Source organism: Myxocyprinus asiaticus, chromosome 25 (assembly GCF_019703515.2).
Source record: "Myxocyprinus asiaticus isolate MX2 ecotype Aquarium Trade chromosome 25, UBuf_Myxa_2, whole genome shotgun sequence".
NCBI lineage: Eukaryota > Metazoa > Chordata > Actinopteri > Cypriniformes > Catostomidae > Myxocyprinus > Myxocyprinus asiaticus.
In genome coordinates this window covers 7839116-7867011 of record NC_059368.1, presented here as the reverse complement: position 1 = coordinate 7867011, position 27896 = coordinate 7839116, and the positions used below count along the sequence as shown (strand labels likewise).

The following is a 27896-nucleotide window of genomic DNA, read 5'->3' as shown; positions in this document are numbered from 1 at the left end:
TTTTTTATTGACAGTGCCTCACCTGAGTGTGTAGATGGTCCGAGCTTAGTTACGGTGATATCATTAACTACTCTGAGTTATGACAGCCAACAACAACACAAGTTGAGCCTGAAATGTATTTTTACTCCCAAAAAAACTAAAATGGTGGTTTTTCTTCATCTGAATCGCTCGTTTCAGAAGTTTTTACATATCTCGATACCAGAAACAAAAAACAGGCAATAAAAATAATCATGGGCCTTTCTGTGTGGAGTTTGCATGTTCTCTCCGTGTTCACGTGGGTTTCTTCCGGGTGCACCGGTTTCCAAAAACATGCAGGTTAAGTGAATTGGAGACTCTAAATTGCCCCATAGGTGTGAGTGAAATTCCCCCAGCCACTGGGGGTTGCATCAGGAAGGGCATCCGGCATAAAACCTGTGCCAAGTCAAATATGCGGATCACGAATGGTCTGCTGTGGCGACCTCTAAAGGGAGCAGCCGAAAGAAGATTTCAGCTCTGCAGGTCCATACAATGCAAGTGAATGGGTGCCAAAATGTTGACGCTCCAAAAAGCACGTAAAGGCAGCATAAAAGTAATCCATACCACTCAAGTGATTTAATCCATATTTACAGATGTGATATGATAGGTGTGGGTGAGAAATAGATACATTAAGTACTTTTTTGCTTGAATTTCTTCTCCCTGTCCAGTAGGGGGCGGTATGCATGAAGAATGTGAATCATCAAAAACACAAGAAGAATATGAAAGTGATCTGTTTCTCACCCACATCTATCATATCACTTCTAAAGACATTGATTTAACCACTGGAGACTTATGGATTACTTTTATGCTGATTTTTGTAGCTTCAAAATTTTGGCACCCATTCACTTGCATTGTATGGACCAAAAGAGCTGAGAAATACTTATACAAATCTTAATTTGTGTTAAGCCAAAGGAAAAAGTCTTACACATCTGGGATGGCTTGAGGGTGAGTAAATGAGAGAATTTTCATTTTTGGGTGAACTATTCCTTTAACACACATAAAATAGACTATTAGGGAACTTTTAATGCTTAACGGATACTGTATGTAGGCTACATTCAAATATGAATATGAAAATATATACAATGACATTTCAATATGAATATGCAACTAATCATCTGTTTAACATTATACAGTGACAATATTTGTTGTTAATTATTAACGTATTAGCCCGCTGAAAGTTAATCTTAAACCATCCTAAGATGGCCTTTAGCTGGTCTGATGGATGAACGACTGGTCCATTAGCCTGGCCTGCACAGTAGATTTGGAAGGGGGTCACTATCAGCTGTTACCCCATGACTAACACCCCACTGTCACATTCCATTCACTCTGCCCCCATTCACCTCCCCTCACACACAGGGACTTTCTGGGACACCTCTCATGTGTCATCCTGCTTCCACCGAAAACTTACATAATCCCTTCATGCAGATCCACCCCCATTCCCTCTGGTTCTGCCAAGACATGCACATTTCTTTAAAGCGAGGAGACGTTCACAGGGCAGGTTCAACTACTGGTGCTTTAATCAGGGTTAAGACAAGCATAAACACAGCACTGAGATTCTCAGTGGCACAGCACTTCAACACACCAGCATTGGCATATCAAATATTAACCATCAGTCCACCAAGCAAATCCCCAAAACATTTCACAGAAATTAAGACCAGTCAGTAATCTTTAACAGGGATTGTCCCCCAAATACAGCAGCAAATTCGCAGATCTTTAAGATGCTTTAAAATATAATAGTCAGCACACGTAACATTTCTATAGTCTTGCTTTTTAACTTCAAAACTGTACATCTGTAAAATCCTATCCTTAATAATAAAAAAAGTAATGAACAAAACAGGACCAAATAATACATTTCAGTCTGATATTGCTTGTAGTAACTTAATTGTCCACTTGAACAAGGAACAAAGGATGTCCTAAACCGTGACATCAAGGGATGACAATGACTTTACAGCAGAATCTAAAGTAGACAAAAAACCCTTACGCCAATCTAAACTTGTTGATACTGGACAAAACTAGATAGCTTCCATTAAAATCAACAAATCTGTCTATACTGCAAGCAGCTAAAGTTTTTTATTTTGGCTGCATCTAACTTTTTTTAAGAGCAAGAACTGATTTGGTCTCAATGGCTCCTTACAGTGTAGCCAGCTTCGTTGACCAAGTTTTGTCATGTCGCAATGCTTGCTTACAGTGTTAGATACAGTGTTAGGCAACGTGAAACATTTTCACCCATTTTACTGTTCTGTTTGCAGAAATAAAGCTGACACAGATTGTGGCGGCACATGGATACAATTAAAGGAATATTCCAGGTTCAATACAAGTTCAATTGACAGCATTTGTGACAATGTTGATGACGACAAAAAATTATTTCTTTAAAAAAAAATTTTAAAAAAATTAAAAAACAATCGAGGTTACAGTACTTGCATTGGAAGTGAATGGGGCCAGTTTTTGAAGGGTTTAAAGGCAGACATGTGAAGCTTCTAATTTTATAAAAGCACACATTAATTTTGCTGTTAAAACTTGGGGGGCCTGGGTAGCTCAGTGAGTACTGACACCGACTACCAGCCCTGGAGTCGTGAGTTCGAATCCAGGGCGTGCTTAGGTCTCCTAAGCAACCAAATTGGCCCAGTTGCTAGGGAGGGTAGAGTCACATGGGATAACCTCCTCGTGGTCACTATAATGCGGTTCTCGCTCTCAGTGGGGCGCGTGGTGAGTTATGCGTGTATGCCGCGGAGAATAGCGTGAGCCTCCACACACGCTACGTCTCCACGGTAACGCGCTCAAGTCACATGATAAGATGCGCAGACTGACGGTCTCAGACTTGGAGGCAACTGAGATTCGTCCTCCGACACCCAGATTGAGGCGAATCACTACGCCACCACGAGGACTTAGAGTGCATTGGGAATTGGGCATTCCAAATAGGGGAAGAAAAAAATAATAATTCAGCGTTTTTAGGATTTACAACATTACGTCGTTATGGCAACAAAGTTGTAAAACTGGATATACTTTTACACAGAAAAGGTTAGCAAGTGATTTTATCACACTAAAATCATGTTAACACATATTGTTTACATCTTGTGGCTATACTTATGAAACAGTGAGTGTTTTAACGTTTACGTATTGGCCCCATTCACTTCTACTGTAAATGCCTCACTGTAATCTCGATTTTATATATATTTTTTTAAAGAAAATGAGGGACGAGTCAAAAGTTCTATTTGTGGTAATCAACATTATGCCATAAGGCTGTATTGAACCCAGAATATTCCTTTAAGTCCACGTCCACAATAATCCGTTTTCACTTAAAAACATTTATTTACGCCTGTCATTCACATTGGAACAGCGTTTTCCTCCACCAAAAAAAAAAAAAAGGGGGACTTTTGAAAACGCTCTTTATAACCATGTACTTTGGAAAATGATGACGATAGGAAACTGAAAACTGAGGTTTCAGACTTAAACGGATTAGGCGACATCCACACTAATTTGTTTTCTCGTATGAACTACGGTTTCAGTTTCCTAATGTCAACATTTTCCAAAGTATGCGGTAATGGAGAGGATTTTCGGAAACATTTTCATCGGAGGAAAACGCTGTTCCTGTGTAGATGACAGGTGTAAACGTAGCAAAATCAATGTGTTCTCAAACAAAAATTATGAATTTTTTTTTTTTAAAACGAGTGGCGTAAACTTGAAACTACAGCTTTTTCAAACTAAAACGTATTACTGAGGACATGGCCTACAACACCTTTTAGAAGAGGCACAGAAATGTAACTGCACAGTTGAGTTCCTCCATCCACGAAGGTCCAAACATCTCCCAACATGCACCAGGGGAGAGGGATATCTGCTTCATAAATGCTTCTGGAGGACATTCTCATTGTCTGCCTGTGGATCTCAATCTATTGATTCTTCTGGACATTCAGAGAATCTGAGAACATGGAGATGGTGGTCTCATTGTAAAATACAGGAAAATCTAGCTCACATTCACAGTTTGTCTCAGAGTAGAGAATGAAATTATAAAAACACTCCCTCAAAATGAACATAAGAAAAAGTTTAAAAGAAAATCAAAGGTTCTTTCAGATATTTCATCGTACAGTATATACAAAACAGTTAAATACATAAACTGACAGCATCTGTTATTTTGTGCAGAGAAAGTAATGCTTAAAGGAAAGTTCCAGGTTCAATACAAGTTAATCGACAGGATATTGTTGATTACAATTTGTTTTTTGTTTTTTTTTTAAATGGAGAAGCAAAAAAATATGGTCATAGTAAGGCAATTTAAAATGGAAGTGAATGGGTCCATTCCATAAATAAAAAAATTCCCACCGTCTTGTGGCTATCCTTTTGAAACAGTGTGTATTGTAATGTTTACGGACTGGCCCCATTCACTTCCACTGTAAGTGCCTTATTGTAACTGCAAGTTTCTTTTTTTTTCTTTTTTTTTTTTTTTTTATAAAAATTTTTTTTATAAAAAAATATTTGTATTTCTTTTTAATTTTTTTTGTGGTAGTCAAAATTATGCCACAAATGCTGTCAATTGAGCTTAACTTGTATTGAAACTGGAACATTCCTTTAAAAACATCCCATACTGCCTTTACTGCAAAAGGTACAAAACAATGTAATCTCCCTAAACACACAAATAAATTAACAGAGGAGTCTGGAGGTGAATTTGTTCAATCAGGTCAATCAGGCAAATCACAGTATGGTTCTGCTCAGGTTCCGTCTGAGCTGCTTCCCTCTGGGTCTGATCTACTGCCCTCTGGGTCCGGTCTGGGTCCAGAGAGTGGCAATCTGATGCAATCTCTTGGAATCGAATAGCACTCCTGCACTGGGGCTTTTATCTGGGGTCTCTGGTACTCTGAACAACTCCCGTTCTGCATGACAAGCTTCCGGATTTTAGGGCTGTCATAGATGTCCTCTTTGTGATTCCCTCTGTCTCTTTTGACCTGGGGCATCTGGTAGCCCCCAGCCAGCCCTCCCACAACTTTCCTAGAATTACTGCCTTCCACCACTCGAAAAGACGGGCTTTTGTTTAGTACCACCCCTGGAACGCTGTAGCTGGGATCTGGATGGAAGGGATCTTTGTGGAAGGCGTGGCGCTCTATGATGGGCGTGGCGTACTCTGGCTCCTGATTGGTCAGTGGCAAGGCGTACTGAATCCCTGTCTGCAGATGGTCGTAGTGAGAGGTAGCCTCATTGTCCTTGTCTTTGGCATCAGTGTCCATTGGCCTAAACGTCGAGCCTTTTCTAGACACAGTGTCCGTACCGAGCATAAGTGGCTGCTGGTACTCGGCTGAAAAAGAAAAGGGAGATTCAGTTTAGAAGCAATACAATTTTAAAATAAAAATTATATGAATTAATCATGTCCCCAGACCTTAATAAGTACAGTGTTGTGAAAAAAGTATTTGCCCCCTTTTCTGATTTCTTCTATTTTTGTGTATTTTTAATACTAAATTGTTTTAGATCTTCAAACGACATAACAAAACAAAGGCAACCTGAGCAAACACAAAATACAGTTGTCTATATATATATATTTTTATTGAAGCAAAAAAGTTATCCAACACCTATATCACCCATGTGAAAAACGAATTGCCCCCTTAAACTTAATAGCTGGTTGTGCCATCTTTAACAGCAACAACTACAACCATACGCTTCCGATAACTGGAGATCAGTCTTTCACAACACTGTGGTGGAATTCTGGCACATTCTTCTTTGCAGAACTGCTTTAGTTCAGCCACACTGGAGGGTTTTTGAGCATGAACTGCCTGTTTAAGGTCCTGCCACAACATCTCAATCGGGTTCAAGTCAGGACTTTGAGTAGGCGACTCCAAAACTTTAATTTATCTTCTTTTGAGCCTTTCAGACGTGGACTTACTCCTATGCTTTGGATCACTGTCTTGCTGCATAATCCAGTTGCGCTTGACTCACAGACTGATGACCGGATGTTCTCCTTTAGGATTTTCTGGTAGAGAGCAGAATTCATGTTTCCCTCAATTATTGCAAGTCGCCCTGGACCTGAAGCAGCAAAGCATCCCCACACCATCACACTACCACCACCATGCTTGACCGTATGTATGATGTTCTTTTTGTGGAATTCTGTGTTTGATTTATGCCAGATGTAACGGGACCCCGTCTTCCAAACAGTTCCACTTTCAGCTCATCAGTCCACAGAACATTCTCCCAAATGGTTTGAGGATCATCAAGGTGTGTTTTGGCAAAATTTAGATGAGCCTTAATGTTCTTCTGGGTTAATAGAGGTTTTCGTCCCGCCACTCTTCCATGAATGGCATTTTTGGCCAATGTCTTTCTGATAGTGGAGTCATGAACAGTGACCTTTACCGATGCAAGAGAGGTCTGCAGTTCCTTGGTTGTTGTTTTTTGCGACTTCCTGGATAAGTCATCGCTATGCTCTTGGAGGAATTTTGGAAGGTCTGCCACTTCTGGGAAGGTTCACTACTGTGCCAAGTTTTCTCCATTTGGAGCTAATGGCTCACACTGTGGTTCTTTGGAGTCCCAAAGCCTTTGAAATAGCTTTGTAACACTTCCCAGACTAATGTATCTCTATCATTTTGTCTGATTTTCAAATACTTTTTTGCTTAAAGTTTGTAAAGGGAAAAGTATACTTTGAAAGACAACGTGGTCGACTGGGCGCGATCCAATCCAGAACGTAGAAAAACGAAGTATACCTGGGCCTTAATGGTGCAATGGTTCACCTTTGATTCATGGCTTAGAACCCTTTTATGAAAGATTCTATGAAATCCCTATGGAAAAGATTAAAGGGAATAATACTTCCGGAACGAAGACAGCTGAAAATGTGGGCGGGTACTGTTGCGCTCTATTAAACATCAAATATGTTCTGATTGGCTGTGATTTTTTCACTTGGAGCAGCATTTTCAATATCAGTAAGGACAGAAAAAAAACTTGTCATATCGCACCTGAATGATATACAGTGAAAGAAGGTGTAAGAAATTAGATTAAAAAAGTGCTTTGAATTCAATCTCTACCTGCCATGACGCTGGTTACCAGGTCCAGCTTGTGGATGGGGTCTTTCTCAGAGGTGTATTTAATGGTGAACTCTGTGGACTGGTGTCTGGCAAAGGGCTGCTTTATCTGTCTCCAACAGCCTGTAAATGAGAATCATTAAACTGTCAGGCTGTGAAAGATTGGTTTTATCCCTGTGCTAGTCAAGCTGCTGAGCCTTAAATTATACATGTCTGAAACAGCCGAACATGAGTGTATTTGGAAGAGGGGATACATCATTATGACTAAAAATTCTTTGTGGAGACTTAAAGGAAGCAAAAAAGACATTCCAAAACAAAAATTACATTCCAAAATCCAGATTTGGTCAAGTTTTGTCCATGATTTTCTGCATTTTATATCATTACGCAAGCAATGTTAAAGTTAGTTTACCTATAAATGAAAATGTGGTCTTCATTTATTCACCCTCATGCCATTTGAAGAAAGTTATAGAGGTTTGGAGTGACATTAGGGTGAGTAACTGACAAAATTGTAATTTTTCAAGTGTTTTCTAGTCAGGTAATTTTAAAGGAATAAGGGGGTGTTTTCACTGACCTGTGTGATTCTTATCTGCAGAGCCGTACGTGTTCCCCTTTGTCTTCTTACTGTGGGACAATGACAAACACCAGCGTCAGAGACACAGGTGGCAAAATCTAGGATCTCCAGAAACTTCATCACTCTCAGACTAGGAGAAAACCCTAGTATTCCCTTGAAACACCACAAGAGGAGGCTTGTATTCATTCGTCATCATTTCCTCACCATCCTACAGTCCCATAACTCTCTCTCAAGGGACTAAGGCAACTGCCACATCCCCGGACACTGATCTTTGAACCTAAATGCTCCGTTATCTCCCTCTTCCCTCAATATGTCCATTCTTTATTAATTGCAACACCACAGCAATGTGTTGCCAAGGAATCACAACAAGCCACAAGGGGCTCGCTCGTATCAGCCTATGGTGGCTGCAATATCTATTAGAGCAGACTGGGAATTACTGTTGCATGCACAAGTATCTGTTGGGTTAGATAACATGGCTCTAACAGACAGTAACTAAACTGTGATAAGCCGGCTATTCTCCAGTGATTGTTAACATACACACGTCAGACACAACAAACAAAATACTTGCCAACTTGTGCTTTAATCCTTGCTACTTTAAAGGGGAAATATAATACAGGGTTCCCACTCTTTTTGACCAATGAAATTCCATGACCCTTTCGGTCATTTGGGATTGCTGGATAGAGATTTAAAAACATTATTTTTGTTCAGACCAATTCGCTACTGAATCATTTAGAACAATTTGTGAACCGTTTTGACCTATGTATTGACTCAAAAGAATGATTCACTCACAAATCAGAAATCACTATGACGTGCGAGCATGTTTCACTCTACACAACAGCATAACTTAGAAAACATTTATATTCTCTATGGAAATTTCCATGACTTTTCCATGATTTTTTAAGAATTCCCAGACTTTTCCAAACTAGGATACCACAATTTTACAACTCCCTGATATTTCCAGGTTTTCCATGACCGTAGGAACCTTGATAATAAAAACAACAACAACAACAGGATTTTCGTTGCTTTTTTATAATTAAATAGTCATATGTTAATAAACCATGAGTTTATTAACATATGACCGCCTATATTTATTGATGCTTATTCAGTATTTAGGAACATGGCCCATCCTGATGAACAACAATGTGAAATACACTGGTAGTTTTCACATGCAAAAATATTAGCCAATCAAAACGGAGTAATTTAATAAGCCCTTACTAGTAATCTAGTGGTCTTTTTATTTATTTATTTATTTTTACCCAATTTGGAATGCCCAATTCCCAGTGAGCTTTAAGTCCTCTTGGTCGCGTAGTGATTCGCCTCAGTCCGGGTGGATGAATCCCAGTTGCCTCCGTGTCTGAGACCATCAACCCGCGCATCTTATCACGTGGCTTGTTGAGCGCGTTTCCACGGAGACTTAGCACGTATGGAGGCTTCACGCCATCCACCGCGGCATCCGCGCTCAACTCACCACGCGCCCCACCGAGAACGAACCACATTATAGCGACTACGATGTGATTACCCCATGTGACTCTACCCTCCCTAGCAACCGGGCCAATTTGGTTGCTTAGGAAACCTGGCTGGAGTCACTCAGCACGCCCTGGGATTCGAACTAGCGAACTCCAGGTGTGGTAGCCAGCGTCTTTTACCACTGAGCTACCCAGGCTCCATAATCTAGTGGTCTTAAAACAACAGTAACAAAACAGATAGAGTGAAAATGGTCATTAAAAATTCAAGAAACCATAGTGTAAACGTATTATGTTGGCTTGACAAACATTCCGCAATTCTACAATCTTTGTCTAAACCGAGACCAAAATTTCTAACACTAATTTCGCTTTCAAGCTACATCCACCAAACTCGGCACAGACCTTCAGACTGTTCCGGAATAGTGTGCTGTGTCTTTTACAAATGATCCGACTTACAGTTTTCACACAGTGGATGATCAAATATCTGAAAAATCCCATTGACCTATCTAGTTATCCTTATTATAAGAACATTATAATATTAATATTATTAGAAACATTCTTAGTATTGTTATTATATAATGATTAAGGGTGCACTCTGTATTTTTTGCAAATTGCTAAACTTTTAACCAGAAGGAAATATTAATAGTAGAATAGTGATCTGAATTTTTTTTTTACAGTGATGTACACTCCCATGAAGAGTAATAATACATACACTACATTATACATATAAACATTAATGAGCCCTGCCATCTAGAGATCACATGACCAGCAGAATATTTTCTTTATCTCAATAACCCCTGGATGCTTTCACTTGCAGAATAAATCATGGCTGACTGATAACAGCGCAACACAAACGGAAATTTTACTGAGTGCACCTTTAACATTATAATGTAAAAAATTAAAAGCTACAAAAGTGAAGAATATAATATTAAAAATGTAATAAAATGTACTTACTTGTACAGTATTTTAACCACACAGATTCCAATGAGAAGCAAAACCCCAAGCAAAACAGTGGGCACAATTATTAACAACAGATTAACTGGGGAAAGAGATAAAAAAAAAAAAGTCAGAGATTCAGTGAACAAAAAACAAAACAAAAGTGGTAAAAACTCAGCTTGCACTGTGATTAGTGTGTGGTGAACTGGTGATGAAACTGTACCGAGGTCAGCCTGAGAGGCCACTGCCTTCGTCATATCATTGTGAATGGTCGGTGTAGGCAGTGCCTCTTGCGTCACCTGAAAAGATGTATTCACTACATAGAGAGAAGTTTAGGTTTAGTGAACAGTTTTATTGAGAAATGGAAAAAAAGAGAAAGACTCTCGGTCTCTCTCTCCACACACACACACACACACCTGCCATGGGTTTAACGTAAGGGCAGCCCAATAGCTGCACTCTTATGGCAATTATTCTGTGCCATTGTTGAGGTACGACACGAAGACTTCGTGCTACAATGGAGGGATGGAAGGTGTTGCGTGTTTGGTGAAAGCTGTCTGTATTTCCTTCAAAAATCTGAGAGAAAAGAAATCATTGTGTATTAAAAACATAATACAACAGGTGGTGAAAAACTAAAAGGAATGATTCAAAATAATGTACTTATATAAAAAGAGTCTTACCACATCTTCAGAGCTGTTGTACTGGACAAATGTCTGCCAGCGATTCCTCTCTTTATACTCAACCTTGTAGCTTTTCACAAAATATTCAAAGCCCCCAGTAGTTAAGCCTGAGGTCACTATACCTATAAAACAAACACATAATTTATCACTATTGTATTAGTAATGAACAAAAACTACACTAAATGTCTAGTCATACGATCAACATTTTGTCTTGAGAATGGGATAGTTCACCCAAAAATGAAATTTCTGTCATCATTTACATGTGACTTACTATCTTGAATGGAAAGGAGTTATCTAGCAGCTTGGACATTCTGCTAAATATCTAATTTTGTGTTCCATAGAAGAAAAAAGTCAGAACGACATAAGAGTGAGTAAATTATGACATCATTTTCATTTTTGGGAGAACTATCTCTTCAAAAGCTCCTGAGGTCATTCTTCTCTGGACAGTGATGTAAGTGCTCATTCAGTTGAGGAATGTGACAGCATGCAGACTAAAGAGTTCAGAGTGCGGCTCATCATGTGCATCACAGCGGAAAACCGTGGCTAGCCTCTTTCGGCTACAAACCACATTCCCGAGGGAAAGACTCAAGTGGCATGTTCTTAGCAGGCACAGACAGACCAAACTGAGTGGAGACCCAAAGGCCTGTTATTACCTCCAAACATCAACAGACTACATCACACAAAGACGCGAGGACACCACCTCAATCATAAGAGAGCAATTCAAAGCGTGAAACTCTGAAATTGAAGTGTGATGACTTGAAAGTGTGTAAGAGTTGTAAAAGGAAATAAAGCTTAAACAGTTCAAAGAGATGCCACTATATAAAGCGAGTCGGGAAGCAAAGCTAGTCCCGAGTAAAGAATCAAAGCAGCAAAATCAAAGTGTCTTTTTAAAGTAGCTTTTTCCAAAGACAATCTCATCTTTTCTTGTGGTTGAAAATTAATCTAAAGAAAACTAAACAAGCAGTTGAAGTGAATTATAAAACTAATAGTTGGGTTTCTAAAATCTGATTGGATGAGCCACAGTCAAAGCGGTTGCAAAACTACAGATTTGCGCACAAATGTGACCACCACACATCAACTGAATTCTATATCAATGTGCCAAGTTCTAACAAATCAGTTAGGGTAATGACGTACATTACTTGATAATTATATTATTTGTTTAATGTGAATACTATCATTAATAAATTAATTACTAGTGGTGCTTGTTAGGCACTTGCTAAGGTCTCATGCCCCCTCATTCCAATAATATTCCAATCATCGGAGCCATTTAAGCTTGAAGAATCACCTTCATGTTTTCAGCAGGGGGCAGTAAGTGCAAATCAAGCTGTACAGGTAATGCGTAGCTTAGAAAAGACCTTCTGATAAGACTGACGATTTAAAATGCAAAATGGATTGACATGGACAGCAGGCCAATGATGTTGATCAATGGTATGGAAATAAACAATATATTGCCTTCTATATCAAGTTTTGTTTAATGCAGGGGATTTTAAACATTTTGATGCCAAGGACCACAAATATGATGGTCCTTTTGCAAAGGACCCCCTTCTTAAAGTATAAAGGCATCTACTGCATATATTTTCATGTACAAAGACCCATTTATAGTGTGTGAAAAAAAAAATAGTTTTTTCATTAGGATGTTATTAAAATTATTTATTTATTTATTTATTTTTACAGTTATTGTTTTCTGAAATTTCCACAGACAGCCTAGTGCCCCTTGGCGGCCCCCTGGGGGTCCCCGGACACCAGTTTGAAACCCCCTGGCCTAAGCAATGCTGTACTTGTCTGTCACAATAATGAAATGCATTTTAATTATTATATATTATACATATTACATTTATAATTATTTAATCGATTAACATTTTTCATAGAATTAATTACATAACATGCCAATTAATTAACAAAATTAATCACAATTAATCATATATAAATATTTGCTGAGAAAGGCCCCCAATTAAAAATTATTCAATATATAATGATAAAATAATTATAAATAATAACATTTAATTAATTCAAAACATGTAATACATTTATGCCTTTTGTTATATTTTAGTTGCCAGTGTTTTATAAAAGCAGCCCTTAAAGGGATAGTTCACCCAAAAATGAAAATTCTCTCATGATTTACTCACCCTCCTGGCATCCCAGGTGTGTATGACTTTCTTTCTTCTGCAGAACACAAATGACGTTTTTAAGAAGACTATTTTAGCTCTGTGGGTCCTCACAATACAAGTGAATGGGTGCCAAAATTTTAAAGCACCAAAATCCACATAAAGGGAGCATAAAAGTAATCCAGTGGTTAAATCCATGTGTTCAGACATGATATGATAGGTGTGGGTGAGAAACAGATCAATATTTACGTCATTTTTTATCATAAATTTACCTCCCTGCCCAGTAAGGGCCGATATGCACAAAGAATGTGAATCACCAAAAACAGAAGGAGAAAGTGAAGGAAAAAGGACTTAAATATTGATCTGTTTCCCACCTACACTTATCATATCGCTTCAGAAGATATGGATTTAACCACCAGAGTCGTCTGGAGTACTTTTATGTTGCCCTTGTGTGGATTTTGGAGATTCAAAATTTTGGCACCCTTTCACTTGCATTGTATGGACCTACAGAGCTGAAATATTCTTCTAAAAATCTTCGTTTGAGTTTTGTAGAAGATAGAAAGTCATACACATCTGGGATGGCATGAGGGTGAATAAATGATACATTCACATTTTTGGGTGAACTAACCCTTTAACCGTGATAAGACCATGGCAATGCAGGGCCTTAAATGGCTTTTTGCTTTCTTTTACGGTGTTCTCTTAGCACTGTACTAGCAAGTATTTCATTGTTTGTTTCTTGTTTATAAAGATAACAACAGCACTCTTAAAGGTGCTATATGTAATATTTTTACTGTACTAAATCATAAAATGACCACAATATGTCATTAGAGAATTAGGAAACATGCTAAGTTGAAATACTGTCTTCTCCGATAACAATGTTACAGCCAGTATATTCTACTTTAAAGTTTCCATTCCGGGCCGGAATTTCTGTTTATGTTTTGGCCTGTGTGATCCCGCCCACTGCCCACTCACCAACAGTATTTGGACACCGCCGGGTTGCCAGATTTGAACAAGCTTGCAGGCAAACAACACTGCGTGCTTCAGCCATGGAGGCCAGCAAACGAACTGGATCAGAGATAACAGATTCCACCGACCTAAAAAGCCTCGCCATCCGTCTAAAACCACCATGACCAGAGGTGTAGTAAAACAAGGATAAATATTGGAGATGCCTTTGGAAGATTAAAGCCCAGAAATCCTTTAAAACAGATGCTGAGTTGGCTAATTTGTGTGTCAACATTCTGGCAACCTGCATGTGCTTCGAGTCTGGGGCGGGGCAGACAACTCTCCAATATTCTGAATGTGGAAGCTTGTTGTCAATCTTACATATAGCACCTTTAAGGCTGGATTAACTACTCAACTTTTACACAGATTTTAGCCCTGATTTTCAACCGGGCCAAATCGGCTCCAGTCTGCAGATTTTGGGCCTGTCAGAGCTGACAGATTTCACATTTCATAGTATATCATGGGTGGGTACAGACTCTGACTTCTTACTCTCAGACTACGATTCCATCCAGTCAGAGGATTTCAAACATGTTTGATATTTTAAAGCTGACTATTGAGGAAATCTCGTAGTGAGCGATACTCCACAACTCAAGTCTGTATAACTTCAGGTAGTGTAATCCAGCTTGTAGAAAGCATTGTGTAAACATAGGGTGCTGACCCTGCATATAAAAAGAGATACTTTTTCATCAGCCTGATTTAACCTTGCAGCCAACACCACATAGATTCCACTCTGAAACGGGTCAGTTTCAATCAGGGTCATCGTGAAAGAAAGATTGCGAACAGAAGACAAAGTGAGCATTCTCTCGCGCCGGGTGTACCTCCTTGAGCTGTATGAAATTAGCTCTGTTGTGCTGATTACACACAGCATGCCTCAAAATAAACGCCATGTCCGGCGTCTTCCTTTATTTAAATGTGCTTTTGTAAGAGGGTTTGGATTTGTGATGAATGGACACAGAGAAGGCCTTTCTGTGCTTTTATGTTTTACCAGAAACTGTTCAAAAGATGCAGATGCCAGTAAGTTGTTGGGGAGGGGTCTGCGCTCATGTGCTCACAGTATATAAAGCTCGAAACTCCAGAGGCAATCACGAGAAAGACCTTTTGTAAGGATAATTACCCCTTAATACCCTCGGGAAACAGGACTGCTGTGATCCATCCTCGGGTATTTCCGACATATTTGGCTACAGTCTGGGGACAAATTGTCCAAAAAAGTGAGCTAAATCTATCTAATCATCCCTTTGAGGACATTCAGGAACATCCTCAACTAGAAATTTGATTAATAAAAGTTCTAAAAAGTTCTTTCTTTTAGGGGTAAGGTTAGGGATTATTTATAATTAACATTATATAAAAACAATCATTTTTTATAAAAGTCTATGACATTAGCAGATGTTTGTTAAGCTATTAATGGAACAAACTGGCTTAATAAACATACTAAAAGTCTTTAATGAAAATTGTAAAATGCAAAATAGTTTGTGTGAGGGTTAAGTTTATAGGTAGAGTTAAGGGATAGAAAATATAATTAGCACCAAGTCAATGGAAAGTCGCTTGCATGATTGCGTGTGTTTTGGTATCTAATCCCAGAACAAAAAGAGTTTAGGGACCAAAGCCAACACAGGGTGCTACCAATCCACTGATCCATCTACATTCTGGAGGTTGCTCAACAATTACAGTGGACTACTAAACAATGTAGTCCAATGCCGGAAAAGAGTAGATTGCTCTCTTCAGGTAGGGAGAGAGAGCAGCTGCCCCAAGTGGAGGAGTTCAAGTATCTCAGGATCTTGTTCACAAGTGAGGGGAAGTTGGAGCATGAGATCGACAGGCGGATCGGTGCAGCATCTGCAGTTATGCGGTTGCTGTATTGGACTGTGGTGGTGAAGGAGGAACTGAGCCTGAAGGCAAAGCTCTCAATTTACCAGTCGGTGTACGTTCCAACCCTCACCTATGGTCATAAGCTTTGGGTAGTGACCAAAAGAATAAGATTGCGAATACAGCCAGCCAAAATGAAGTTTCTTTGTACGGCGTCAGGGCTCACTAAGTATTGTAATAAAAATATTACATTTAAAAAATACAAAATACAATATATATATATATATATATATATATATATATATATATATATATATATATATATTTTATTTTATTTATTTATTTATTTTAAATGATGCAGCACGTCATATAAAAGCAGGATATGTTTGCTTAGGTTGTTCAGTAGAATACATTTTGGCTTCTTCCATTTTATTAATTAGGCTAAGTATTGTACCATTAGCTTTGCAATATTCTAACATCAAACTCTATTGGATTAAAATCTGAGTTAAAGGGATAGTTCACCCAAAAAAGAAAATTCTATCATTTACTCACCCTCATACCATCCCAGATGTGTATGACTTCCTTTCTTCTGCAGAACACAAATAAAGATTTTTCGAAGAATATCTCAGCCCTGTTGGTCCATACAATGCAAGTGAATGGTCACCATAACAATGAAGTTCCAAAAAGCACATAAAGTCAGCATAAAAGTAATCCATACCACTGCAGAGGTTAAATCCATATCTTCAGAAGCAATATGATAGGTGTAGGTGAGAAACAGATAAATATTTATGTCCTTTTTTACTATAAATCTCCACTTTCACATTCTTCTTTTGTTTTTGACGATTCGCATTCTTCGTGCATATCGCCACCTACTGGGCAGAAAGGAGAATTTAGAGTAAAAAAGGACTTAAATATTGAACTGTTTCACCCCCACACCTATCATATAACTTCTGAAGACATAAATTTAACCACTGGAGTTGTTTTGATTACTTTTATTCTGCCTTTTTGCTTTTTGGATCTTCACAGTTCTGGCCACCATTCACTTGCATTGTATGGACCTACAGAGCTGAAATATTCTTCTAAAAATCTTCATTTGTGTTCAGCAGAAGAAAGAAAGTCATACACATCCGGGATGGCATGAGGGTGAATAAATGATGAGAGAATGTTAATTTTTGGGTGAACTTTCCCTTTAAGTCACATGTGCTTTGTGTGAAGTGCCATACTTGCGCAGTGTGGCTGCTTATGTTGAGGGTTCTAAATCAGTCACTTATGAGGTGCCTTAGATGGCAGCTGCCTATGTTGGCCTCTAGTTTTTGAGGGCTACATGTGTATTACCTGTGATCCTTTTCTTCTCTCCAAGGTCAATATGAAGCCATTGTGGACGGTTATTAACCCCAGCAGCCCAGGGGTCCTCAGAGATGGCTGGTTGGGTGCTGTTAGGAAACCAGTCGACTTCAGAACCATCAGAGCTGATATTGTGCCATGACGAGCTTGTAGTGGTGCCCACTGGCTGAAGAACAGTCTGTTTACTACAGTCTGCCAAAAAGAAAGCATTACATTTAGAAAGACATTTAAAGCAAGGTAAAAGGCAGAGTTCGCTTATGACTCACAAAAACCAATGGAGTTTTGCCCTCAATTACATTAAATCAAGGCATCATTTTTTAATCTGAACGCTATCTGGAATGAAATCTCTGTCTGTTCCACGGGCAAAGCTATTGTATAGTTTCAAAAGACTTGGAATATGACTATGAACAATGTTATTGTATGGAAAAGTATTATTGCACAACCAATATTTAAATGAAGCAACAAAATTAAAACACTACATAACGGAAAAGCAACAACTCTACAAAATTAAGCCATAACACTACAGAAAAATACACTGGATGTGTTGTGGCTTTTTTCTGTTGCATTGTGGCCTTTCTGTTGTGTTGTGGCTTCATTGTGTTCTGCTGTGGTTTATTTCCATTGTGTTGTCAACTTTTGCTTGCTTTGCTAATGTTGTTGTGTTCTGCACCCTTGGGCTACTGTAGGAAAAGGTCTGTGTAAAGATTTTTCAAAATTTCTCCTTTTGTTCTCTCCCACCGCACACACACACACACACACACACACACACAAACAAACAAAATAACAGCATACTGGTTTGAAACAACACAGTGTTGAGTAAATAAGACCGAATTTTCATTTTTGGGTTAAATATTCCTTTAAGAACATCACAAGAGGGTATGCAAGTTATTACTGTGTCAAGCATTTATTTGACAGTATAAAACACACACATGTGGAGCAAAAACTCAGCTACGTGTACACTGACTCAACAGGAAGCCCTGAGCTCTTAAAATACCCACCATATGTACAGTTAAAAGGAGACTTATGTGCTATGAACAAAGTGGGAAAGGCACCCACTTCCTTTAAGGAGAAACAAAGAGGGATGAACACACCCTGTGCGTTACCCCGATTCAGCTAACATTACCACATTCCACACCTCCAGCATGTGTGCAGAGGAAATTTAGGAAAACACAGGGAGAAATCTCAGGAGGAGATAGGAAAAGATCTCCTGTGTGAAGTGGCTGCATTTTAATTTGCATCCTTGTACTATGCACTATAACTATACAGTATGTACTTAACCAGTGATGGGAAAGTACATATTTTGTGTATGTATTAAGACAGAAGGCTAGTCTTAGAACAGACTATGTCACAAAATTGTGTCTTGATACAAGAGCTGGGCGATATGGCTGTAAACAAAATCTCAATTCTCTATATTTTTTTCAGCTTATTGACAATATTCAATATACAATCACAGACCACTTTATTTGGTACAACTGTACACCTACAACGTGAGGCAGCAGTGTAATGCATAAAATCATGCATATAGATAATGGAGCTTCAGTTAATGTTCACATCAACCATCAGAATGTGATCTCAGTGATTTCGACTGTGGCATGATTGTTGGTGCCAGATGGGCTGGTTTAAGTATTTCTGTAACTGCTGATCTCCTGGGATTTTCACACACAACAGTCTCTACAGTTTGCTCAGAATAGTGTCAAAAACAAAAAGCATCCAGTGAGTGGCAGTTCTGCAGACAGAAGTGCCTTGTTGATGAGAATGGCCTGATTGGTTCGAGCTAACAGAAAGGCTACGGTAACTCAGATAACCCCTCGGTACAATTGTAGTTAGCAGAAAAGCATCTCAGAATGCACAACATGAGGCAGATGGGCTGCAACAGCAGAAGACCACGTTGGGTTCCACATCTGTCAGCCAAGAAGAGATAGCTGAGGCTGCAGCAGGCCTACCATCTGCATGTCGCAGCAGAAATCGAGATTCGTCAGACCAGGCAATGTTTTTCCAATCATCTACCATCCAGTTTTGGTGAGCCTGTGCCCACTGCAGCCTCGGTTTCGTATTCTTGGCTGACATTTGTGGTACCCGGAGGGGTCTTCTGCTGCTCTAGCCCATCCGTCTCAATGTTCGACATGTTGTTCTGCATAGCACTGTTGTAACGTGTGGTTATTTGGGTTACTGTCACCTTCCTGTCAGCTTGGACCAGTCTGGCCATTCTCTGTTGACCTCTCTCATCAACAAGCCATTTTCGCCCACAAAACTGCCACTCACTGGATGTTTTTTGTTTTTGGCACCATTCTGAGTAAATTCTAGAGACTGTTGTGCGTGAAAATACCAGGAGACCAGCAGTTACAGAAATACTGAAACCAGCCCATCTGGCACCAACATTCATGGTTGAAACCACTGAGATCAAATTTTTTCCCCCATTCTGATGGTTGATGTGAATACTTACTGAAGCTCCTGACCCGTATCTGCTTGATATGATACATTACACTGCCGCCTCACGATTGGCTGATTAGACAATCACATGAATAAGTAAGTGTACAGGTTTACCTAATAAAGTTGTGAATGTATATCTCGATAATAATGTATTTTTTCTGAAATGGCATTAAAAGAGTTTTTCTTTTCTTTTTTGGTAAATTAAAACAATGAAGAATGATATTGAATCTTTTTTCATTTAGATGCACCAATACAACAATACAATAATAAAAAGCAATATTTACTTTAAATGCTGTCACCTCGTTCTTTTCTTTGATAGCGTGTCACGTTTTTTTTTTTTTTTTTTTTTTTTGGTACAACAAATTGTTGCGGTTGTAAATGTTTGAAATTTCGTGAATCTGTGAACCTGCTGTGCTTTGCTTTCACAATGCACTTGAACTGAATTTAATTGCAGCCTTTTGCAGTTTAATAATCACATATGACAATACTGAGATTTTTATGCTATTTAATAATTGTGCAGACTGAAGGATCATGAAATCCAATTATGTATTCTTAAGGAAACATAAAAGCACAAAATAAAATAAAAAACACATAAAAAGGACACTACAATCATTGTGATATTCACAATATTGCTTTATTTAATATTGCCAACAAAATTGCGATAATAAAGTGAATATTCGACATATCGCCCAGCCCTACTTGATACCATCAACCATTTTGTCAAGTACTGTGTGCATTTGGCATGTAAGCATTTGCAACATATCAAGTCACCATTTTTGAATTTGAAAAAGACCCCCAAATAATGTGTAAAGATACTTCATAATAAACTATATTTTTCAGGTTGGTCTAGCTAATGTGTATGACCATTCTAGCGCAAAAAGACCAAAAAGGTGATATAACTTTGAAAGGTGGGACTTCCTTTTTTGAGCGTTGCGACTTTTCCCATTCATTTTTCCATGAGTGGTCACTGGTCAGTCTCCTCCATATGCTGTCTTTGCTATAGACAGTCATGGAGGTTGACTTGGTTAGGGGTTGGTTGGTCAGGATAGGGTGCTCATTTGGTGCTAGTAGTCACTGCTGAATGCAAGACTGTGCTTTAAGCTAATTGAATTATTGGGAATCAATTGATGAGCATCGACTGGTTTCCACACATCTATCAACCTACTGTCACCAAGAACTCTTGTCAGGACAATCAACAATCCACACTGAACACAGATCCACTTCTGGACCAGAAGAGATTAATGGTGCTATTGATTCCTCAGGATACATTCATGAATCCATAATAACTGACTGGGCTTGTTAATTTCACTAAAGCTAACAGTAACAGTCAATAAGTCCAAGTGATGTAGTACATTTTCCACACTTACACCAGAGGTAGTAAAACCAAACAGAGAAGGTAAACTTTTGGAGCTAGTGTTGGCACAGGTGAACATTCGATATGTAGGGTGAGCTCAACTCATTTGGCAAGGAACATACTTTGCGCAAGTTCATAAACGTAAATGTGATACTAGAAGTTGACCGATATATCGGTTTTACCGATAAACCAGTGCCAGTATTTGGTTTTTGGAACTATCAGTTATCAGCAAAAATGCTGATTGCTGCAGATAGTTTTTTTTTATTCTTCCGTGTTCCTCTATGACCGGCGCTGGAGGATTATCTCTATAGGCTATAAAAATACTTAAATATAAAGCACTGTAATGGAGCCAAGTGTCCGTCATTTCAAAATAATTGTCTCTAAATAAGTAAGTGTATTCCGGGCTTGTTTGTAGTTTAAAGTCCTGCGTAGGGCTGTCACGATTATGAAATGTATGAAAGCAGAATAGCAATTATGCAATAGTAAAATATTCATTTTCACACATTACTTTGGCTCTCCGATTAAACCCATGAGCACTTATTTCACATGAAGAAAGACCTCTTCTATCATCTACTTAGAAATAGAGTAAGTGGGCATGACACAGGGCTCCTCTATCACTGCGTGTCATTACCACTGTTTTACCACTGTGAACTCACAATTGTTCAATTAAAGTGAAACCGGAGCCCTTTGCGTTCACAAACTCATTTATATTTTGCTCTTAAGGAGAAGCACTCGCAGCGGGGCTTTGTGTGACAATCAGAGTTCAATTGAATGACACACTCAAACACTCTGTTCAGTCTTTTTTTTTTGGACAGTTACATGTGATTGGAATTTAAATTGCACAATAGTCTCGACAGGTCTAGTCCTGCGCTACACACTAAATAATCATTTTTTCAGGTTATTATTAGGATTTTGGTGGCACAATAAACTGCACCTGGGATTTTGTTCATTTTGGACTCTTGTAGCATCATTGTCTGTCCCCGTCATATTAAGGAAATACTAAGTTGTTGGTTTTTTTCCATTCAAAAAAATCGATTTTAAAAACTATGGGCCAATTAATAAGTTATCGGCCTTTTCCACCACCTTAGTAATCGTGTCAGCAAAATCCACTATTGGTCGACCTCTAGTGAATACTGCCCAACACATGCAAGTGTGCAGTCCAGTTAAAAAAAATTATTTGTATTCTTGCATTACTGTGGTGGTAACAAACCTCAGCACTCAAGGGGATGATAAGAGTTACCTTCAAATGACTTTGCCACTAAACTGGATGTGTTATTTGTCCGGTAGCTTGCTATAAACATAATAACTTTAAACTCCTCATTAAGATTCTTGTCAAACTCTATCCCATAAATTCTGACATAATAGTAGTTGACCTGAAAGCGAAAACTGACCGTAGAAGACAACAGTTAACACTAAACCTGTCTGGGAACTTTTTCTTTATGTAGTAAATTACAACAGCGATGGTCAAAATAAGTTTACAAAACAGGCACTGTTTGCAAACAATGCTCGACGTGAGTGCCGTATACTGGTAATACATCGATATTTGATTAGCTATTTACGCTGACATCACCCGAGGATATATAGTGCACAGAGCCGCAGGTGAGCACATAGCCTGCACACAAACACACTACCTTCCGTCTTTAAACAGGCACTCGGTGCTAGTTCGGACAGACATGAAACAAGAACTAAAGCGCTTGGGGTGTTCATTCCCAGTGTTATGCTGCCCGTTCTAAGTTGATGAAGATGTGGGATTTCCACGTATGATTAAAATACTCGAGTCACGTTACGACATCCATTCTCGTATTCATTTTAATAGCAAGTTTATTTCTTCTATAGTGATGTACAGATTCTTAACGTTGAATATACGTTGAGTTGAGTTTGAAATGCATTTTATGTTGATGCATGTAGCGTAAAATGCAGGTATTAGAGAAGGTTGTTTTTAATTAAAGACCCTAAAGAAAATTAACCATTGTTTTACAACAGAAATACTGTAGTTTCATATAGTAACCTTGATTTTACTATAGTATTGTAACCATGACAGTAACCATGTTAATTATGTGGTTACTATGATTTTACTACAATTACAATGTTTAAACTATGGTTACTGCAGTAAAACCATGGTGATTAGCAGTGAGGGCAAATCTCTTGAAGTGTCTGTTACCAAATAGAATATTTTTACTTTGGATTTGGCAGTAAACAAAAATTCCCCTTGAACATAACAAATACCGAACCGTTTGAAATTTGAACCGTTACACCCCTAATGTGAACGCAAAATTTGGTTGCGCCCAGAACATTCTTCAAAACATCTCTTTTTGTGTTCCTCTGATGAAATTAAGTCATACAGGTTTGTAAAGACATGAGGGTGAGTAAATGATGACAGAATGTACATTTTTAAGAGAACTATCCCTTCAAGCCACATCCTTTTTTTTTTGCAAAGGTATAAAAAAATCTGTAAATAAAAACCCTGTTACACACTGTGGCAGCAGGACAGACAGCAGGTGGCAAAAACTAATGTCATCATGGTCCAGGAAGTAACAGGATTAATCCCACACCAATATGTGTACATTTCACATCATCACCACTGAACCAGACAAAAAAAAGAGAAGTGCTTACCGTTTGTTACAAACGTAAAGAGGGTTTCAGACAAGGAGCCACTGAAAGACATGGAAAAAGAAAGATATCAGTCAGCACTGAGCTTTTTAGGCTCAAAAGATCATTTGTACAGTGATTAATTATCATCCTGTCATGTGACAGAAATGCCCACTGGTGCTAAAAGGGAGATTCTCATTGTCAACCCTGTTCATTTGCCAAATCACAGCTATGTTGTGGGCCTTTGCCTCCAGAAGAGCTCCCTCACTGCATCCCACATCTCCCCCTCTGACAGGATGAATGGGGTACAGCTGGGCCAGTGAAAAGAGCAGTGTGGTGTTAATTAAAGGGGAATGGGCCAGGAAATTACATCTCTGTCCGTCATTACTTAAAACCTGTCATTTTCACAGGCTTCCTGGATGTGGATACTTTTTCATTATTTTTATGCCGTTTAACTTTAAGCAAACCAATGCAGAGTTCACAGTGCAAAGTGGTTTATGACAGCATGAATAAAAATAAATGGAATATACTGAAGTTTGTTCCCACAAAAAACCTGGGAATATAAGCAATAAACCGCTGGTGACAGAAATATAATATTAAAATGCAGGGGCGCAGTAACCATTATAACTTGGGGGTGGGGGGCATGTCCCTCTCACTTTTTTTTAAAATAATGTCCTACCCCACACTTTTGAGAAATTAAAATTACATTTTAAAGCCGTTTATTTTGCCTAATCATAGTTACGAGAGACATTTTTTTTTAAATTTGTCAGATAATAATCATCTTTGACTATTGTAAGTTATTGTTAAACAGATAAAAAAAAATTACATTTTGGTAACTTTTAGTGAGTTTTTAATCTTGGACCTCTTTATTGTGTCTTTTTCACTAAAACTCTGAATGACTAATAATGCCTCATGAACAACCACCAGCCAAATAACTGAAGGGGACAGACATTCAGGATTTGAAGAGAGGCTGATGAGATTTAGAATCATTTTTCTGTCCTTTTTAAACTTGACAGCCTAGAATCACTATTCACTTACATTGTATGGTGAAAAGATGTAAGATTATTAAAAAAAAATGTCCTTTTGCATTTCATAGAAGAAAGTAAGTCATCCAAGTTGGAATGACATAAGGATGAGTAAATGCACCAACACATTTTTTTTTTTTTTGGGTGAACTATCCCTTTAAGGTTGTTCACCCAAATGTTATATGTTATATTCACATTCATATTCAATATTATTTTCCAAAATAATTTGCGGTATCATTTAAAGCCCTTCAAACTCTACAAATCACCAGGTATAAATATCAGACAGATTTTACACATTGCTCTTTAATAGAGGTTATAGTGTCTAAGGGACCTTTCAGATTGAACATGCAGATGTCTCGAGGCACACCTTTAAAAGTTGCTTTTCTAACATGAAATGGTATCTAAAAAATACAGCACTCCTGCACAAGATACTGACAAAAAAAAAAGAAATGAAGAAACAGTCTGCAACAGTCAAAAATGACCGTATAGTGCATTTTTACACAGAAAAACAATAGAACGCCAGTGCAGATTGATGCAAAATGTGTTGTATTGGTGTGAATGGCCCCTTACATTTTGTAAGAAAGGAAATTAATTAATGTATAGTAATGATTCATTCTGATTGGTTTCCAGGTTTTCAATGGATTCAATGAAGCAGCTCTGGCTCTAGAGAGTTGCCTGTTGTCTTTATAATAAATCAGTCCTCATTGAACATCTCAAACACTCCTCAGAGACTATAATGAGAGGCAATCGCCAATTCTTTTTCAATCTGCCCCTCATTCCCATGTGACATATCTGAAGAACAGCCACAATCCAAAGTGTCCCTGACATCAGGCAGTGCCTGGAACGTCCATCACGCTAAGAGGACAGAAATACAACAGTAATAACTGCAATAGCGCTGAAGGAACCAAGCAAGGTCACAACCAGCCACGGCCGTGAGTACACGTTCAAGAATAAGATATGTTGAGACTTGTCAGGAGAACTTGCAAGACAGACTATTACAATTTTTCCAACAGGCATCTAACTGTTTTGGCAAAAAACAATGCTTTTATTTGTTTTTACTTAGTGAGGTAGGATGCCAAATTAAAGAATAGTTTACCAAAAAAAGAATAATAATTTACTCACCCTCAAGTCATTCCAAACCCATATGACAACTGACATCAAGATTTTATCCAAAAATAACATAGATTTTGAATTGTTTCACACAAAACCTATTGCATGCCTTAGGAGGACTTGGAATATGATGTATGAGTAGTATGAACTATTTTTATGATTCTTTTTGGTGCTTTTTTGGGCGTTACTATCAAATGCAATTGAAAAAAAGACCAGGATTTTCATAAATGTTTTCCTTTTGTGTTCTGCATTAGAAAGGAAGTCATACAGGTTTAAAATGACATAAGGGTGAATAAATTATGATTAACTTTTTATTTATGGGTGAACTATTCCTTGAAGACCATGCAATTTAGCTAAACAAAATGTATCCCTCAATTTTGCAACCTTGTGACCATATTCAATACATACATAATCTTAATGTTTATGTATTTTCTCTGAAATGGCTTAAAAGAGTGTTTTTGTCCAATCAGAAGAATCATCATTTCACCCAAACAGCCTTACATCTACAATTAACTATATAAAAATAAAAACAATTCATGATAGGCACATAGCATATAGCATACACTAAATATAAGGCTTCTAGCTTTTGTCATTCAGAAAGACCTCAGAGACAAAAACTCACTCTTTAGACTGGATGCCGTTGGCTCTGATGGATGGGTAATGACTGATCCCTCTGCTTTCCTCCACTGTGATTGGTCCACCAAACTGGTCCATGATGACTCCTGCATGCACCGCTGCTTTACACAGAACTGATGTCTGAAATGGAAAGTAGAGACAACACTTAGATACAATAACAAAGGGATTGAGAGAGAGAAGAAAGAAGAGATAGTTTCCGCACATTTACAACCTTTAGGTCTTACTCTAAATATTTCAGCAGTGAACGAAACATGACCAAGGTAGCTAAATACTTTTACAAAAAACAGTACTATGGTATAATATGGTACAGTGATCGTATCAGATGATACTACTACGATACTTAGATATATAACATGGTAGGCCTACTGAATGATTCTTATAATCATGTACAGCACTATGTTATTTTCATGGTACCACAAGGTACTTCAAATAATACCATGGTTCTACCATAATACAGGTCCAAAAAACATGGTATTAGCATAATTCATGTAAAAAATAAATAAAAAAAAACAACAACATGGTATTACCATGATTCATGTCAAAAACATAGCATTTCCAAGACATATGTCCCCCCAAAAAAACATGGTATTACCATGTTACATGTGCAAAAAACATGGTATTACCTAAATATATGCCCCAAAAACATGGTATTACCATGATTCGTGTACAAAACATGATATTACCTATATATATATATATATCCTAAAACATGGTATTACCATGATACATGTCCCAAAAAAATGGTTATACCATGTTTTATGTAAACATTTTTCAAAGTGGTATTACCAAAATATATGTCCAAAAAACATGGTTTTACTATGATGTAAAAAAAAATAACAAATTACCATGATACATGTCCAAAAAACATGGAATTACCAAAATATATGTCCAAAAAACATGGTATTACCAAGATATATGGCCAAAACATGGTATTGCCATGATTAATGTAAAAAAATGTTTTCAATGATTCATATCCAAAAACATGATATTATCACGATACATGTAAAAAAAACATGGTATATATATATACATGTCCAAAAAATGGTATTGCCAAGATACATGTTAAAACATCAATGACATGGTATTAACATGGTTCCATGTCTAAAAAAAAAATTGTAATACCATTGTTATTGTTTTTTGGCACTTTTTTTGCTTGTGTAAGGATTTAATGTTACTGTAAAACATTGTGCAGACCCAAGAGGCCAGATAAACAAACAACGAATAAACACTGGATTCCACCACTTCATTCCTACATTATCATTTCTGACCTCTTGGATTTTGTAAGCACAATCTTGGTTGCCATAAAATGCTCATATGAACCCTGCTAGCATAGGCATTTTAATTCAATTTGCTCTGGCATTTCATAATTGCAGAAACAGGCCTCTATCGACCATAAACCATGCATTTTTACTTACAACATAGATTAATTTAAAATTTCTGAGTGAGAAGGGCTTTGTAATTTAATTAAGAGGCAACATCAATTCCAGTAATTGTAACAGCCAAAGTGAATGCTTAGCATTCCTCAGCTAGCACTGCTAATACTAGTACTTTGTCGCAGCAAACGCCTTCACACAAACAACCTTTTAAAAGTTGATATTTAACAGGTTGGGCCAGGTAACATGGCCATGACAAGATAAAGGTTCTTTCAACACAATTATGACCTTACATTTCATATAAAATGTTAAAAAAATGTGAGTGTACGATGAATAACTTTAATAGAATAATTCACCCAAAAATTAAACTTCAAACTTGGCGAGTCATGATGCATCACGCCATGTTTGACGCCAAACGCCATTGGATCTCACGTCTCTCGTGAATTGCAACACGGCAAGTACAAATATGTGGAA

At 37.9% G+C, this 27896-nt stretch overlaps 1 protein-coding gene across 3 annotated transcripts in view; it reads right to left on the bottom strand.

The window, feature by feature from the left end:
- Positions 1 to 1514: 1514 nt before the first annotated feature.
- The window catches only part of LOC127416046 (discoidin, CUB and LCCL domain-containing protein 1-like), a 45103-nt gene continuing 18721 nt past the window's right edge, over positions 1515 to 27896 (bottom strand). For 2 of the 3 annotated variants that reach the window (XM_051655152.1, XM_051655154.1), the window contains 10 exons: positions 26036 to 26169; positions 23303 to 23343; positions 16897 to 17097; positions 10652 to 10773; positions 10391 to 10547; positions 10198 to 10290; positions 9993 to 10077; positions 7576 to 7625; positions 7008 to 7127; positions 1515 to 5296 (listed from right to left, as the gene is read on the bottom strand). In XM_051655152.1, coding sequence (XP_051511112.1) covers positions 4716 to 5296; positions 7008 to 7127; positions 7576 to 7625; positions 9993 to 10077; positions 10198 to 10290; positions 10391 to 10547; positions 10652 to 10773; positions 16897 to 17097; positions 23303 to 23343; positions 26036 to 26169 — 1584 coding nt within the window. In that variant the 3' untranslated portion in view covers positions 1515 to 4715. Of the gene's footprint in view, positions 5297 to 7007; positions 7131 to 7575; positions 7626 to 9992; positions 10078 to 10197; positions 10291 to 10390; positions 10548 to 10651; positions 10774 to 16896; positions 17098 to 23302; positions 23344 to 26035; positions 26170 to 27896 lie in introns of all 3 variants that reach the window. The other variant, XM_051655153.1, reaches the window with a different exon arrangement.